The following is an 18,015-nucleotide window of genomic DNA, read 5'->3' on the forward strand; positions in this document are numbered from 1 at the left end:
TTGAGCACTGACCTAGGATCCAAAAGATACGGGTTCAATTTCTAGTCAGGGCACATGCCCGGGTTGTGGGGCTCGATCCCCAGCAGGGGGCATGCAGGAAGCAGTCGATCAATGATGACTCTCTCATCACTGATGTTTCTATCTCTCTCTCCCCCTCTCCCTTCCTCTCTCTGAAATCAATAAAGATATATTAAAAAAAAACAAACCCACCACAATGGGACCTCATTACACACCTATCAGAAGAGCTAAAATTAAAAACTGTGACCCTGAATGCTGGTGAGGATGCAAAAAAAATGGATCACTCATACATTGCTGGTGGCTATGCAGAATGGTATAGCCACTCTGGAAAACAGCTGGGCAGTTTCTCATCAAACTAAATATACAATTACCATCTGACTAACAATCGCACTCTTGGACATTTATTTCAGAGAAATGGAAATTTATGTTTACACAAAACCCAGACACAAACATTCCTAAAAGTTTTATTTTCATTTTTTAATTAATCCATACTTGAGGATATTTTTTCCATTGATTTCTAGAGAGAGTGGAAGGGAAGGAGAGAGGAGTGTGGGGGAGAGGGAGAGAAAGAGAGACAAATATCAATATGAAAGAGAAACACCAACCAGCCGGGCCTGAGGATCGAACCTGCAATCCAGGTACATTCCCTTGAATGGGAATCACTCAAGACCCTTCAGTGCGCAGGCTGATGCTCCAACCATTGAGCCACACCAGCCAGGGCCATAACCGCTTTAGCTTAATAGCCAGAAAATGGAAACAACCCAGATGTCATTCAACAGGTGAATGGTTAAATCAAAAAAATACTACTCAGCAATAAAAATGAACAAACTATTAAAATACGTGACAATTTAGGCGAATCACCAGTGAACTGTACTAAATGAAAAAAGGTAATCCCAAAAGATTACATACAGTATGATTCCATTTATAAAATAACAGTCTTGAAATTACAGTAATAGATTACTAGTTGCAGTGATCTGGAATGGGGAGGAGTGGGACAGAGGTATGCAGTAATGGGATTCGTCTGTATCTTTTCCAGTGGTGATGGATACATAAACCTATGTGTATAACAAAAACTAAGTAGAGATCGGATTACAAAATGGTGATGGATTAAGTGGAAGCTACAATGACACTCTCCCAGGACCAAACTGGAATTACAACTAAAACATAGAAAAAACCATAATGAATAATTAACTGAAGAGTAACTGGAGAGAACCCTTATAACCAAGGACAAGAAGTGGAGACCACATAGAGACTGGTAGGAAGTACAGAGGCACAAGACAGTTGGCTGGGCTTCCACAAGCAGCAGCTGAAGGTCCAGAGGGATAACTCAGCTGTAGGAGGATTCCACTGATAACTCTGGGGTCTAAAGCCCAAGCTGGGCTCCCCAGCCCAGAGCACCAAAACTGAGAAAGATGCCCACATAACATCTGGTTGCAAAAAGCAGTGGGGTTTCAGATGCCAAGGAGAGACGGCTGGAAATACAAGCTCCCTCTTAAAGGGCGAACACACAAAGTTTTGTGTGCAGCCACTCACCTTGGGCTCCAGGAGAGAGAGGGCAGAGTGGACTAGAGCTGTGTGAGGAGAATCCAGGGTGGTGGGCTCTGGGGACAAAGTTCAGAGGGCACCCATTTGGACTCCTGTGCTCAGTCATTTCCCCACACTGCAGAGGACATCGTTCTCAGGCAGATACTGACTATTCAGCAGCTTTTGCCTCGCTCAGCTCTAAAACCTCTCACCCCACCCTGTGGAGTTTCTACAGCCTGAGGCTCATTAAGAGATTCTGAATAACAATCACCCTCTGGGTGCTTTGAGTCTTTGTCTGATTTGCTTCTGGACCAGGGCTTGGAAAAGCAGACCTTGGTGTGCATCTTGGTCCTGTCCAAATGCACGCAGCCTCAGCAGAGGGAACAACAGTTGTGGATTGTTATAGCTCCAAACAGAGTACTCACGACTAGTCACAAACAGCGTCTGACATTGGCCTGCACCTGACACCTCCAAAAAGACTGCAAGTCCTAGCAGATCTACCTAATATATAGAAACAAACACAAACAGGCAGCTAAAACAGGAATACCAAAAAAAAAGCCCCAAAAGAAAGAACAAGAGAATTCTCCAGGAGAGATAAATGAAATGGAGATAGGCAATCTATCAGATATAGAGTTCAGACTACTGATTGTAATGATGCTCAACAGCATAAGAAAAGACATGGAAACTATCAAAGAAATTAAGAATGACAGCAAAAGTAAAGAATACATTGGAAGGGATAAACAGCAGAACAGTGGAAACTGAGAATCAAATCAGAGAACTAAAAGACATGGGAGGAAAAAAATCACTCAACCAGAGAACCAAAAAGAAAAAACCATTAAAAAATCAGAGGACCGTTTAAGGGAACTGTGGGACAACATGAAATGTAACAATATTCGCATCATAGGACTGCCAGGAGATCTAGAAAGTAAACAAGGGCTAGAGAACCTGTTTGAAGAAATAATGGCAGAAAACTTCCCTAACCTGGTCAAGGAAAAAGTCATACAAGTTCAGGAGGCACAGAGTCCCAAGCAAGAAGAACCCAAAGAGGCCCATGCTCAGACACATCATAATTAAAATGCCAAAATTTCAAAACAAAGAGAGAATCTTAAAGGCAGTAAGAGATAAGCAATCTGTTACCTACAAATGAGCGCACATAAGGTTGTCAGCTGATTTCTCATCAGAAACTCTACAGGCCAGAAGGGAATGGCATGAAGTACTAAGGTAATGAAAAGCAAGGATCTGAAACCAAGACTACTCTATCCAGCAAGGCTATCATTCAAAATAGATAGTGAAATAAAGAGCTTCCCAGACAAAAAAAAGGCTAAAGGAGTTGATCACCACCAAGCCAGCATTGCAACAAATGTTAAAGGGACTGCTGTAATAAGAAGTAGCAATAGAGAGAAAGAGAAACATAGGTATAAAGAATTAAAATGGCAAAAGATAAGTACCTATCAATAATAACCTTAAATGTAAATGGGTTAAATGCTCTAATCAATAGACATGGGATAGCTGAATGGATAAGAAAATATGACCCAAATATGTGCTGTCTACCAGAGACACACCTCAGAACAAAAGGCTCACGCAGACTGAGAAAAAAACTTCTGGAGGACTTTAAGGGAAAGATTGACAGCAATACAGTCATAGTACAAGACTTTAACACCCCACTGACTTCACTGGATAGATCTTCCAGACAAAAAATCAACAAGGAAACAGTGACTCTAAATGACACACTAGATCAGATGGATTTAGTTGACATTTACAGATCATTTCACCCCAATGCTGCAAAATTTACATTCTCTTCAAGTGCACATGAGACACTCTCAAAGACAGACCACATGTTAGGACACAAAACAAGTCTCTACAAGTTCAAGAAGATTGAAATCATATCAAGCATCTTCTGGGACATTTATCCCATAGAATACTATGCAACTGTAAAAAAGAAGGATCCCTTATCCTTTAAGACAACATGGTGGGACCTGGAGAGTATTACGCTAACTGAAATAAGCCAGTCAGAGAAAGACAAATATCACATGATCTCACTCATATGTGGAATCTAATGAACAAAATAAACCAAGGAACAAAATAGATCCAGAGACACAGAAGCATGGAACAGACTGATGAATCTCAGAGGGACGGCAGGGATAGGTGGGGAGAGATTAACCTAAGAACTTACATGCATATATGCATAACCCATGGACACAGACAATAGTGTGGTGAAGACCTGGAGGTGGGGTGCATGGTGGAGGTGATCAATGAGTGCAAAAAAGGGACATCTGTAATACTTTCAACAATAAAGATAAATTAAAACATTTTTTAAAATTACACAGAACAAACACACACACACATTGACACAAAAACACAAAACCTGGGGAGATCTAAATAAGACTTATGGACTATGTCAATGTCAAGATCTGGTTCTAATAATCTAGCTATTCTATCGGAAGATGTTACCATGGAAAAACTATGGAAACGGTACATGTGGTCTTTCTATATTATTTCTTGCAACTGCATGTGAATCTATAATTATTTTATAATAAAGATCTTAAAAATATCTTTTTACAAAATAATGTGTAAGGGGAAGGAAAAAGGGAGATAAAGCCTCTTGGTCCATGGGCATCCTGGATGACAGTGAGTACCTGGATATCTACTTCATAAGCTAGAATTCCAAGGTAGAGTCTGTTTTGTGAGTAGCCCTAACTGGAAATTGATGTAAGATAGAGGCCTGGAGCTGATAAGGATTCTGTGTTCTAGCTCCTAAAGCAGGGGGCTCATTCATTCAATAAAGAGGTGAGATTAGGCCCTGGCTGGTGTATCTCAGTGGTTAGAGCATTGGCCTGTGCACCAAAGGGTCACAGGTTCAATTCCCAGTCAGGGGCATGTACCTGGGTTGCAGGTTCAATCCCCGGCCAAGGTCGCAGCACGTGAGGGAGGCAACCAATTGATGTGTCTCTCTCACATTGATGTCTCTTCCTCTCTTTCTCCTTCCCCCTCTTCCTTCTTTCCCTTTCTCTCTCTCTAAAAAAATCAATGAGAAAAAAAAAAAAAAATCCTCAGGTGAGGATTAACAACAACAAAAAGAGGCGAGATTAGGATGTCCTTCCATAGGATTGGGATGTGTTCTCTAATCATAACAGCTGTTTTGGGTGATGTCAAGAGAACAATTCAAACGTGCTTTTTGTCTTTTTCTTTTTTTATCCTCACCCGAGGACATGCTTAGAGAGAGGAAGGGAAGGAGGAAGGAGGGAGGGTGAGAAAAAGAGAGAGACATCAATGTACGTGGATCGAACCTGCAACCCAGGCATGTGCTCTGACTGGGAATCAAACCCAGCACTCTTTGGTGCATGACTCTTAACCAACAAAGCCATTCTGGCCGACCAAACCTGCTTTTTTAAGGGGTGGGGGAAAGGGCCATGGTAAAAATGGCATCTCAAGGACCCTATAGTAGAAGCACCCAGAGAAAGTCAAGAATCCACAGCAAGTGTGCATCCTGTTGGAGTAGCCCAGAGCTCCTCCCTGATCCACAATACATCCCCGATTCAAAACCAGAGGGGAAAAAACTGGTTGGGAAAAATGCTGGATACATATAGGGATCTTGTACTGTTAGGGAAGAAACATGGGCTGTGTGGGAGAAAAGAATACTATCCCCCCACACACACTTGATATGTGTGCTATCTGTTTCTTCTCTTACTTTCCTTTGCATTCTTAATCTGCTTATTGACTTTTTTCTCAATTGCTTCTCTCTTACTTGTTTACCTGTTTCCTAACTCATTATTTCCATCCTTCCTCTTGCTAAAAGGCTCTCTCCCTGCATCTTCTTTACATCACACTAACTAAGCTGGACAGAAATTACAAAGGGGAAGAGGTACTCATAGAATCATGGATGCCTAAAACATTTACGCTAGACAAGTAGGTGTATATCAGAGTCTAACATCACAGGAAAAGTGAAGTACAGAGGAGGAAAATAACTTGTGTAAGTCGCTGAGGGGATTTTTGCCTAGGCTAGAATTTAAACCTGGGACCTACTGGGATAAGTTCTTCAGTTTCCAACAGACAGAAGCTCAGCCTGGAGAAAAAAAATTTCTGCTGCAGCCAATGAAAACATGGTAATATTAATGAGAGGAATAGTAAGAGAAATGGTCTATGCTATATTGCCAACAACAGTTATCAAGTAGCTATGAACCAGTTATAAACTAACCTGGAGGTTTTGTGGTACAGTTTGGGTTGAAGGAAAAATCCATAGGCTAAATTTGTAAGAGGCAACTCTTCTTGATTACTGTGAATTATTTTGTTTTGTTTTCTCTTTTCTGATGCCATTTACAGCCCCTTTCTTCTTGCTGCTCTTGCCAACCTTGACACCAATACAAACTAAGTTCTTTCAAGATTCTAAATCTCAAATTTGCAAAGTACAACTGAAGGTATCCCAGAGTAAGCGTATGAAAGAAAATACAAAGAGATCAAAGAAAATACAGCATTGCAGTTTTCTGTATTTCCTGTGTTTCTTTCTTACTATTGTTAAAATATATTTTGCTGGGAGATAGTTCAACTAATTTGTATTACTCTGGAATACAGATGCTTAGAGAAACAGCTTAACTGTAAGGCCAGTGGCTGGTATCCTTAGAGTTACAATTGTAAAGGATTTCTGAGGCTGGGCTCCCTGAAACACAACTTGTGGTGACTGGAAGTGTTTCTGTCATAACAACAGGCATTTCCTCCTCACAAAGTAGGGATTATTTCTCCGCCTTCACAAAACAATGTAGAACATCTGCCTGGCTTTAGATCTGGAGTTACTAGAGATACTCTCAAGACAGAGGAAGATTTTTAAAACTGAATCTTTGAATTCTCACATGGAAGTGGAAAATACTAGGTACTGCGCTCTGCCAGCATATCAGTCAGTGCATCAGAATTTATGCTGCTTGAAAGCAAAGAATAAGAGAGAATGGAAAACTGAGCATTGGCTGTGTAGGCTTGGTGTCCATGACGCACACTATGAGGCTATTCTTAAGGTAACTAGAAATCAGGCACAAGGAAGAAAAGAAATAGCACGAATGAGAGGAAGCTCTGAGACTACGTTAATCCTTTGTAGGTGTGTAGAAACCAAAAATGTCCAGTTATGACTTGTTAGACAAAGGTACATGTGTATGAGAGAAATGGAAATTTAGAATTTCAAATAGAAAATACATAAAGCTATGAATTTTATAAAACCTGTTCTTTGGTAAAAAAGAGTGGGGAACATTTCGTTGCAACACGATTATATAAACTTACTTTGACTTAATATGGCATCTAGAGATGTAGCTACTGCTTTCTGAGGGAAAACTCCAAACAGCTTTCCTTTTGAGCATATTTAGAAGAGTGACTCATGTGGAAATAGGTTCAGCTAGTTGTTTCCTTGAACTCAGTTAATTATTATTCAAACTCCTAGTCCCCTCCCCCTTCTTGCCAGGAAGCCATAATACATGTTGACTTAAGAATGTCTAACCCTGTACAGAATTTTTGTAAGAGTTATTTGAGCCCTAGCCAGTTTTGCTAAAAAAAAAATTTATTTGAGCCAAAACTGACAATTGTTGGGAAGCAATATCTTAAACGTCCCTGTGAATTATTTTGTTTTGTTTTGAATCCTCACCCAAGGATATTTTTTCTATTGCTTTTCAGAGAGAAGAAGGGAGAGAGAGATTGAAACATTGATGTGAGAGAGACACATTGACTGGTTGCCTTCCACTGGAGCCTCAACCCAGGCCAGGGATCAAGCCTGCAACTGAGGTACGTGCCCTTGGCTGGAACTGAACCTGGGACCCTTCAGTCTGAGGTCCAACACTCTAACCACTGAGCCAAACTGACCAGGGCCCGTGAATTATTTTAAAGGCACCTGCATCCCTCCCTCGGAGAGTAATGTTATACTATAAATGCTCTAGAGAGAAACTGCCTAAATGAAAGGACCAGAGCTCACTCTGAGGACAAGAATAGAGAGTCCTTTTGTTTTTTTCCTAAAAATGCCTGCATTTCAGGAAAATACTTTAAAAATGTGTCCATTATTACAGGGTTCCCCTTTTGGTACCAATGACCATCAGAAATTTCAGAGCATAGGATACTGGCAACAAGTACCAAAGCAGGAGGTGCCGCTTTCTGGAGGAGAGAAATCATCATCTAAGTGAGACTGATGCTCCCTAACTCCGGAAATCTCGGTTAAGGAAGTGAGGTATGGAAGGAGCTGTTGCCAGCCCATGCTAGAGCATCCTGATTGGCCCAAATCTTATTCCTACTTACATAGAACAGTGGAAAGTGCCAACAGGGTTCTCACGACGAATGTCTTCATACTCTTCATATATTCCCTGCTTTTGCCTGGTGCTAACATAATTCATCAGCTCTTGGATAGTCATGGCGTGGGGACCTGGAACATGCACTGAGTCCCAGTCTAAAGCAGGAGGGAGGGAGAACAGGATGATCTCATCGAAGGGATCCGGGTGGCCATTCATCTGGGGTAGGAACTGGAAATTCCAAGTGGTGAGGTCCATTTTGATGTACCCACCCAGGTTTTCTGGAAGGCACTCTCTGGGCAGGTGCTGGATGACCTCAGATGTCTTCAATATCTGAATCTGGAAGCCCAGAAAGAACCATGTGAGTTTGTGGGGTGGGGAGACAAATAGTGAAGATACAGAACAAATGTGCTTTGGGGACGTAAAGTACAGCACAGGGAATACAGTCAATAATATTGTAATTATGTATGGTGCCAGGTCAGTACTTGAAATATTGGAGGGATCACACTGTAAATTATATGATTGTCTAACCACTATGCTCTACACCTAAAACTAATATAAAGTAATATTAGGTTTGGAGAACAGGAGATTTACTTGCAATACTTGGTATACTTGTAAAAGTAGACTATGCTTCATCTGCTGGAATTGAAGTCCTATGAATTTCCCAATGCACAGCAAATTCCCAAAATATGTATCAAATTCACTCCTGAAATTAGGGGCTCTATTATATACCTTTTAAAAGGAAGGTACAGCCCAGCCAGGTGTGGCCCAGCAGTTGAGCATCGACCTAGGATCCAGGAGATCATGGTTTGATTCCCTGTCAGGGCACATGCCCAAGTTGCAGGCTTGATCCCCAGTCGGGAGCATGCAGGAGGCAGCCAATCAATGATTCCCTCATCATCGATGTTTCTATCTCTCTCTCCCTCCCTCTCCTTCCTCTCTCTGAAGTCAATAAAAAGATATTAAAAATAATAATAAATTTTAAAAAATAAAAGGAAGGTATAGTGAACAAAGGCGTTATTTTGTACTATTAACATGGCTTCCCAGTAACATCTGCTGTGGGTATTTGTCTTTTGAGTATGAAGAATGTAAACTTTATACTAAGCCTGTTATCATTTGCTTTAGTCATAGCTTGGTATGTATGTTCTCAAAGATAGGTTTCTATGAAAAACAAGACAAGCTACCCAAATGCAGGGTAGCCCAGGAAAAATGCTAGAGAAGTCATCATAATTCCTAATTCTGCTCTCTGCTTGGGACACAGCCATATTGGACCATATTAGCCTAGTTGGTTGTTCTTGAAACTCGTGTAGAATGAAGGTGCTGTTCTCTCTTGCTGTTGCCTCTTCCTGGAATGCCCCCTTTCCCTCCTTAGCCTCTTCAAAGACAGCTTATATCTCGTGAATCCCATCTGTCCAGGCAATGTTCTCCTCCATGCTCCTTCAGAGCCACAGTCCTCTCTCTGCACTTGTCTCTCTCTGTGTCCCCTATTGGTACCATGAACTTCTCCAGGTTAAGGACCATCTTGATCAATTTTTCATTCCCAGGGCCCAGAGCCTGGACTATAAAGGTGCTCAATATATTTTGAGTTTATACATGCATTTATGCTTGTATATAAAAGTGCAAGAACTTGCCTAAGGAGTCTTCTCAGAGTTACCTTAGGCAAGATCTCCCCTACTCTGAGTCACTAGGGCTCCAAGTAGTTCCACAGAACCAAATTAGTTTCCCCATGCCAACTCAAGTCACCTCAGCTATAAAGATCTGCATTGTTATTATTCTTATAAGCTCATAATCCTATACTACAAAAATATGATAATATTTCACAACTATATTATCTTAAATCCAATTGTGTCAATGTTTCATACGCCCTTTCTTTCAAGGGTAGAAATGAATGGGTGAATGAATAAAACCATAATCTTTCAGTCCTGGAACACTCAGGGAATGATAATAGAATTAAGATAATTTTATTTTTTATTTATTTTTTAATCCTCACGTGAGGATATTTTTTACATTGTTTTTCAGAGAGAGTAGAGGTGGGGGGGAGAGAGAGAGAGAGAAACATAGATGTGAGAGAGATACATCGACTGGTTGCCTCCAGCACCCACCCTGACTGGGCCAGGGATCGAGCCTGCAACCCAGGTACATGCCCTTGGCCAGAATCAAACCCGGGACCCTTCAGTCCGAGGGCCTTCGCTCTAAGGACTGAACCAAACCAGCTAGGGTGAATTTAGATAATTTTAGATACCACTTTTGAAATTAGAAAGCAACAAGCTGTTTTAAGAGAAAATGACAGGAATTTTAGAAAGAGACATAGTGAGAGACTCTCCTCTGCTCCCCGGTGATCAAAGGACTAAATGGTATTTCCAGTTGAACAAATTCAAACACCAGTTCAACTAATGCAATTATGTTAGACGTTGTTAAATATTAAAGGCCTGTATAGCACTAGGCTAAATTTTGGTACTAGCTATATCTAAGTTACCCATGGGACACATTCCTTCAGTACTATTTTTATGCAAAATGCTATGATGAGACAGTGCTCGACATAAACTCTGTCTAGTTCCTAACTTCAAGGAACTTGTAGTGCAGTAGGAGAGCCAACCTGTACTAAGCTGAGAAAGAGTAACGCAGAGAATACACATGAATACACTGACAGAAGCAGAAAGCACTCTAGGAAACAAGACAGCAGTTTTTTGAAGGTAGAAAATTGGCAGGTATCAAGAGCAGAGATGGGAATCTGTCTATCCATCCCCAAATAAAATAAAGCTAGCTTGCCTTACCCTCTCCCGGACTTTGTCCTTCAGGAGGAGGCTGATGATGGAATACGGCACTCGGAACCATAGGGGTGCTCCCACAATCAGCACTTTCTTCAAGCGAGCTGGAAATGCTCCCTGTGGAGAACACATATGAGGATTTCAAGATACCAATCAGGGCACTGCAACAGAGGCAAATGGAACATGTGACTATTCAAACCCAGGTTTTCTGCTCTTCTCCCCGTTCTTACCCAGCGGAGGGAGTCTACAGCTAAATTCAAGTTTCATTTGAGTAGCTGAAGAAAAAGTGGTTTAAAAGAAATTAAAAGCTGATTTACCTTTAAAAGTAATGATGTTATGTTCTTAAACACATAAACTCTGTGGATCAAAAACTATCCTGACTTTTCTTATCAGCATATATGTGTGCATCCTTAAGTTCTGCTTATTAAAATTTTAAGGAAATATTAGATCATGAATAAATTGAATATAAAAGAAACATTTCTCTCATAATTTTTATTTTATTCTGGTGTCAGTGTACTTATAATAATTTATTTTTTACTCGACTCTTCATATGTTTATGTATTCATTTACTTAATCAATAAATATGATCGAGGGGCCCCAGAGCAAATGAGGTCTAAAAGGAAAGGAGACACCCTGATCTGCGCAAAGCATAAGAAAGAAAAACAGTGAATTCCTAATCCCATATCTCTCAACTTCTTTTAGTTTCTCAATATTCCAGCCCTTCTCATTGGAAGGGTACCATGTAATATTAGCAGTCTAATCAAAAACAAGAGGAAACTGTAGCTAAATATCTTCTACCACTTTCTCCCTATTCTTTTTCAAAAGACTGAGTCTCAGTTTGACATCACTCTCTGGCTGCTCTTCAGTTCTACTAATTTTGGGGTCTGCAAACATTCCTGAAAGACGATATACAGCATCCAGAACAAAATTCTCCAAAGGCCTCTTCACTAAAGTTTGAGAAATTACCTTTCATCTCTTCTCTCAAAGATGCAACAACTTATTTCAAGGCCCCTTTAACTGCCAGATCAAAAACCAGTCTCAAGAAACATCTATATTTCTACAAAATGATAAGTAGAAAGTAGAAGCCATTACCTCTGCTTCCTCAAAGCAAAGTGCTACAGACTCAGACTTAGTTCAGTAAATGACTTTTTGGCACCCAAATATACTGCTGGTGGGACAGTAAATTAGTAACACCTTCTAGAAGGCATCTGGCATTATATATGTCCTCAAAAATGTGTATATCCTTTGATCAGGTATTTCCATTCCTGAGACTCTATTCTAAGGAAATAATGAGAAACACAAAGATTTATAAAAAAAAAAAAAATGTTTACTATACATTTATTTATTTATTTTTTATGTTTTTCTCTTATTGATTTCTGACAGAGGGAGGGAGAAAGATAGAGACATAGAAACATCAATGATGAGAAAGAACCATCAGTTGGCTGCCTCCTGCACAACCCCCACTGGGGATCAAGCCCATAATCCAGGCATGTGCCCTAACCAGGAATCAAACCACGATCTCCAGGTTCAAGGGTAAATGCTCAACCGCTCAGCCATGCCAGCCATGCTATACTTTTATTTTTGATAGTTAAAAATAATACTTTAAAACTGTAAAGAACGTATGTCTGAAAATGGGTAGTGGTTAACAAAAATGGTTTATTTTTTAATAAGACTGTTATGTAACCACGAAAATGAAGATTTCAAAGATTTTTTACAACTTTGGAAAATGTTCACAATATAATGTTAAACAAGATCAAAACTATAATCTTAATTTTGTTTAAAAAATTATGCACACAGCCTGGCCAGCGTGACTCAGTGGTTGAGAGTCAACCTATGAATCAGGAGGTCACAGTTCAATTCCTGGTCAGGGCACATGCCCGGGTTTCAGATTTAATCCCCAGTGGAGGGCATGCAGGAGAGCCTATCAATGACTTTCTCTCATCATTGATGTTTCTATCTCTCCCTCTTCCTTCCTCTCTCTGAAATCAATAAAAACATATTTTTAAAAAAATTACACACATACTTTCACAGAAAAAAAATTCTGAAGAATTATATAGAAGCTAAATACAGTTTGTCTCTGATAAGTGGGATCATGAGTAATTTTAATTCTTTTTATTTTATTTTCTATAATATTTTGTATTACTTTTATTTTTTACAACCTTATTTAAAATGTTTAGTCTTCGTTCCAGTAATTCTACTTCTAGAAATTCACTTCAAGCAAATTACTTAATGTGCAAACAAAAATATGGATATAAAAATGTTTGTTGAAAAACTGTTTATTATTAAAAAAAAATTTTAATTCAACAACATAGAAATGGTTAAGTAATTTATAGTAAACACAGTTTACACTATTATTCGGCAATTTATAAATGTTCATAAAATAAAGCTGATGAAGGTTACTGTATAAAAAAAATTGTATAAACATAATTAGACTATACTGAAAAACTTCTAGAAAAAACTGCCGAACACCAAAATGTCAACAGTCGTTATTTCTGCATGATAGTATCAAAGGTAATATTTTTTCTTAATGTATATTATTCTGAGTTGTCCAAAATTTTCTACAATAAAATTTTTCTAATTACAATGGTATTTTAAAGTATAAAAGATAAATATGAAGAAAATTAGCCACTTTATAAATAGTTATAAGCATAAAAGTATAATGGTAAGCCCTAGACAGTTTGCTCCATGGTTAGAGCACTGGTCCTGGGACTGAAGGGTCCCAGATTCAATTCTGGCCAAGAGCAAGTACTTCGGTTGCAGGCTCAATCCCCCAACCCCGGGCAGGTGCATTCAGGAGGCAACCAATTGATGGGTCCCTTTCACATCGATGTTTCTCCCCCCCCCTCCTGTCCCTCTCCCTTTCTCCCCTCTCCCTCCCTCCCTTCCAGTCTCTCTGAAAAGCAATGGAAAACATATCCTCTGGGGAATGGCACTGGGGTGGCTGAGGGAGGGGATCAGAGGCTTTTCCTTGAATTGCTTTTATAATTAAAATAACTAGTTATAAAGTTCACTTTAAGTATGTATGATTGATTATATGTGTATCAATAAAATCTTAAATAAAAGCACATGCAAGTGCATATGCAGAATATCTGTAAAAACAGTCAAAACAACTTTTAGAAAGAAAAGATTATGAAGAATATTATCCTATAAGATATTAAACTTTATCATAAGGCTACAATAAATAAAACAGTGCATATATTAGTCTACATGGCTAGATAAATAGAACAGAATAGGGAGTTCAGAAATAGACACACCGACCATATGGGAATTTAGCATAACATAAAAGCATTATCCCAAATGAGTAGGAAAAAATGTATTTATTAATAAGTGTTGCCATGACAGCTATTTGATAGCAAACTATTTTACCTACAATATTATGTATCATATGTAATATGATCTGTATTATTACATATACTATAGATAGTATAGCATATAAAAATTACAACGAAAAGTAAACAGTAGTATGACAATAGACACCGTAAGTTGAACAAATTATAAACTGCAAAAATGCTGGAAACACATACTTAATAATATTTTTAATAACAAGTTTTACAAATCAATAAGAAATACTTCAATAGAAAAATGGGTACAGCATATGAGAAAAAAAATTTTAAATAAATAATTATTGACAATAAATATCAAAATATGTTGAAGCTCATCAGTAATAAGAAAAATACCAAATAAAAACATGAATATGAATAAAACCTGAATAATATATCAATGTTGATGAGACTAGTGAAAAAAGTGTTGATAGAAGTGTACATGTGAAATATGCTTTTAGAGAGTTATTTGGCAATATTTATAAAAATTTCAGATATATATACTCTTTGACTCTACAAATTTATTTACAGCAATTTACTCTGAGGAAATGTTTGGTCAAATATACAAAAATATGCAAATGATGCTCACTGAAGCCTTTAGAAATAACACACAAATAGGTAAGCACCTCATTTTTTCTGCTTGGAATAACTGCAGCCATTTAAAAAAGTGAAGGAAAAAATGAGTAAGAGCTATATATACTGACATAGAAAGATGATGAAGATACACTGTTAAGTAAAAAACGGCAAGTTACAACCACCGGATATAATACCAATCCATATTTGTAAGGAAAAAATCATAAATTATCCTTATCCTCTGTGTGTATGTACACACATACTCTATTTTTTGATTTTTTAAATATGTTTTTATTTATTTCAGAGAGAGGGACAGAGAGAGATAGAAACATCAATGATGTGAGAGAATCATCAATTGGCTGCCTCCTGCATGCCCTCTATTGATTGAGCCCGAAACCTGGGCATGTGCCCTGACCAGGAATCAAACCTTGATCACCTGGATCATAAGTCGATGCTCAACCTCTGAGCCATGCCAGCTGGGCCACACAAACATAGTTTAAAAGCCTGGACATATATATCCCAAGCTCTTTACACCAATAATATATAAGGTGTAGGATTGTAATATCTTAGCTCTGTCACTTAATAGGTTATATTACCTTCGTTAAGTTCTTAAATTCTCCGAGTCTAAGTTTCTAGATCTGTAAAATGGGGATAGTAATAGTAACAGCCATCACACCTCATAGTAGTGATGTCAGGATTGGATGAGTTTTAAAGCATGAAAAGAACTTAGAAGAGCATGGAAAGCATTCAGCAAGTATTAGTAATTATTACTTTATAAATAGCTGCATTAATGAATTTTTTAAACCTATATATTTTAGCCATGTGTTTCAACCATGCATTTCACAATCAGAAAAAGAAGTTTTATCCTTCAGGGGTGAAACCTATATTATCTCGTTTAAATGATTCATCTAAAACAATAATTAAAAGTTAAGAATCCATATAATAGCAACTAAAATAGAGGTTTATAACATTTTAAAATTTAAAACGAGAATTAATCCTAAGAAGTTTACCAAGATGGAGAAAATCTACTCAGAGCAATTTAAGAAGTCAAAGATTATTATTTTTATTTCAGTGTCATATTTTGATTCAAATCGTCATCACAGTAACCACTGGAAATTAATTCATACTAAATAGAAATCTGAAGTGTGAGACTGTTCACTGAAGATAAACTTCTACTTACAACTTTATTAAGAATAAGGATGGTAGGGGATTATATTTAAAACTGTATCTGTTCCCAATGACAGAGCAACTACGTCACTAATAAGAACATTATATAGGTTCTAAAGCAACAGGACTTTATTTCAGTATCTTTAACTTTATATAGCAAAAACAGCAAAACATCTATAGTACATTATTTTGCACCAAATAAAGGAGGACACACGAACAGCATAGAACATTTGAAACAAAAGATATGACTTTGTTATTAATTAATGGATTTCACACAAACAAAAAAAGGAGGTGTCATTTTAGAAATTCTAAATTTAAAAAAATAGAAACATTAGAGTGCAGTCATGGAATGGGTCAAGGAAATAGATACTCCATACTTGTTGGTGACAAATGTAAATTTTTTTCTACTTTTATGGAGGGTAACCTAGTAAAGTATATGAGAGATACAAGAATATTCACAATCATTAGCCAAATAATCCAAATCTTAGAAGTATCTTCTTAAAATAATTTAAAAAGAAAAGCAATATGATCTCAACAGCATTATTTAAACAACTTGAAAAACACAGAAAGCCAGTTAGATGATTAAATTGTCTATAGTATGTTAAACACCTTTCTGACCAGCTATTTCGAGCCAGAACTCACCCGTGCAGCCGGCTACTCTTCCGTTGTGACTGGTCAGCAAGGTGTTTAAAATTACTTAAATGAATGTAAGTGCATGAGTTATCTCGTGACGGGTCAGCAACATTTGGACACAGAAACACATGTATACTCATGACCGGTCAGCAAGGTGTTAATTTACCAGGTTATTGTGACTTTGTTAAAACTGACAAATACATGGTATCCTCCCAAAAATTTATACACACACTTTGAATAATTATAAAGGCAGTGTTTATTAAAATATATTTCATTTTCAAAATTGAGCTATCAGCTGTTAAAAAAAAAGTATACATTTTTTTGGGACACCCTGTAGTCTAAGTTGTGAAAAGAAGGGACTATTTAATATGTAAAACTGGAAAAAAATTGCTATCCACATAGGTAAAAAAGATTCCCACATATCATACTCAAAAATCAACTCCATAAACTGGAAACAAATCCCCCACCAAAATAATCAACTCTAGATGTATTAAGGTCATAAACAACAAAAACAGAATTTTAAACTTTTAAAATAGCTCCTCAAAAAGTTAAATATAGAATTACCACATGATCCAACAATTCCAATTCTAGTATATGTACAAAATAAATGAAATCAGGGACTCAAACAGATACTTTGTACACCAATGTTCACAGCAGCATTATTCACAAGAACCAAAAGGTTGAAATAACCCAAATGTCCATCAACAGGTAACTGGATAAACAAAATGTTGTACATACATACGATAGAATATTATTAAGCCTTAAAAAGGAATGAAATTGTGATATATGCAACAATGTAAATGAATCTTGAAAAGAATTATGCTAACTAAAATAAAACATACACAAAAAAGAATAAATATTGTGTGATTCCACTTCAATAAGGATCCAGAATAGGGAAATTACCATAGGCTGTGGGGAGGAGAGTATTTGGAGATATTGTTTAATGGGCACAGAATTTCTGTTTAGGATGACAAAATAGATCTGAAAATAGTGGTGATGGTTGCATTGTGAATGTACCTAATGCCACAGAACTGTACACTTAAAAATTGTTAAAATCGGCCTTCTGGCATGGTTCAGTGGTTGAGCAGTGACCTATGATCCAGGAGATCTCTGCACGATTCCGGGTCAGGGCACATGCCCTGGTTGCAGGCTAGATGCCCAGTCGGGGGCATGCACGTGGCAGCTGATCAATGACTCTCTCATCATTGATGCTTTTACCTCTCTCTCTCCCTTCCTTTCTCTGAAAACAATGGACATTTTATTTTTATTTTTTTATTTTTTAAATATATCTTTATTGATTTCAGAGAGAGAAAAGGAGAGGGAGAGAGAGAGAGAGAAACACCAATGATGAGAGTTATTGATTGGCTGCCTCCCGCACGCCACCGACTGGGGATTGAGCCCGCAACCCCGGCATGTGCCCTGACTGGGAATCAAACCCTGATCTCCTAGATCCTAGGTCGATGCTCAACTGCTGAGCCACGCCCGGCCAGGCTCAATAGACATTTTAAAAAAATACAATAAAAACTTTTAAAATCATCAATTTTGTTATGTATGTTTTTACCACAATAAAAAAAATCAACTAAAAAATTAATACACATGGAATCAGTGACAGAGCAGTAGAGAAAAAGAAAATAGTTATATTTTTTTCGGACTCTGGAATACGGAAGGATTTAAGATGTAAACACATCAAACAGAATAGAAAATTCAGACACATTTAACCACATTAAAGTTGAGAACTCCTATTAGTCAAAAGGACTTTAT

General features: G+C 37.8%; 1 protein-coding gene across 2 annotated transcripts in view; it reads right to left on the reverse strand.

Moving 5' to 3' along the window:
* The window catches only part of PTPN9 (protein tyrosine phosphatase non-receptor type 9), a 110,097-nt gene that overhangs the window by 26,369 nt on the left and 65,713 nt on the right, over positions 1–18,015 (reverse strand). The window contains exons 6-8 of one of the 2 annotated variants that reach the window (XM_081157249.1): positions 10,568–10,678; positions 8,066–8,132; positions 7,804–7,951 (exon numbers count right to left, since the gene is read on the reverse strand). In XM_081157249.1, the coding sequence (XP_081013375.1) occupies positions 7,804–7,951; positions 8,066–8,132; positions 10,568–10,678 (326 nt within the window). Of the gene's footprint in view, positions 1–7,803; positions 8,133–10,567; positions 10,679–18,015 lie in introns of both variants that reach the window. The other variant, XM_081157248.1, reaches the window with a different exon arrangement.

This window comes from Miniopterus schreibersii (assembly GCF_964146895.1).
Source record: "Miniopterus schreibersii genome assembly, chromosome: 1".
Taxonomy (NCBI): Eukaryota; Metazoa; Chordata; class Mammalia; order Chiroptera; family Miniopteridae; genus Miniopterus; species Miniopterus schreibersii.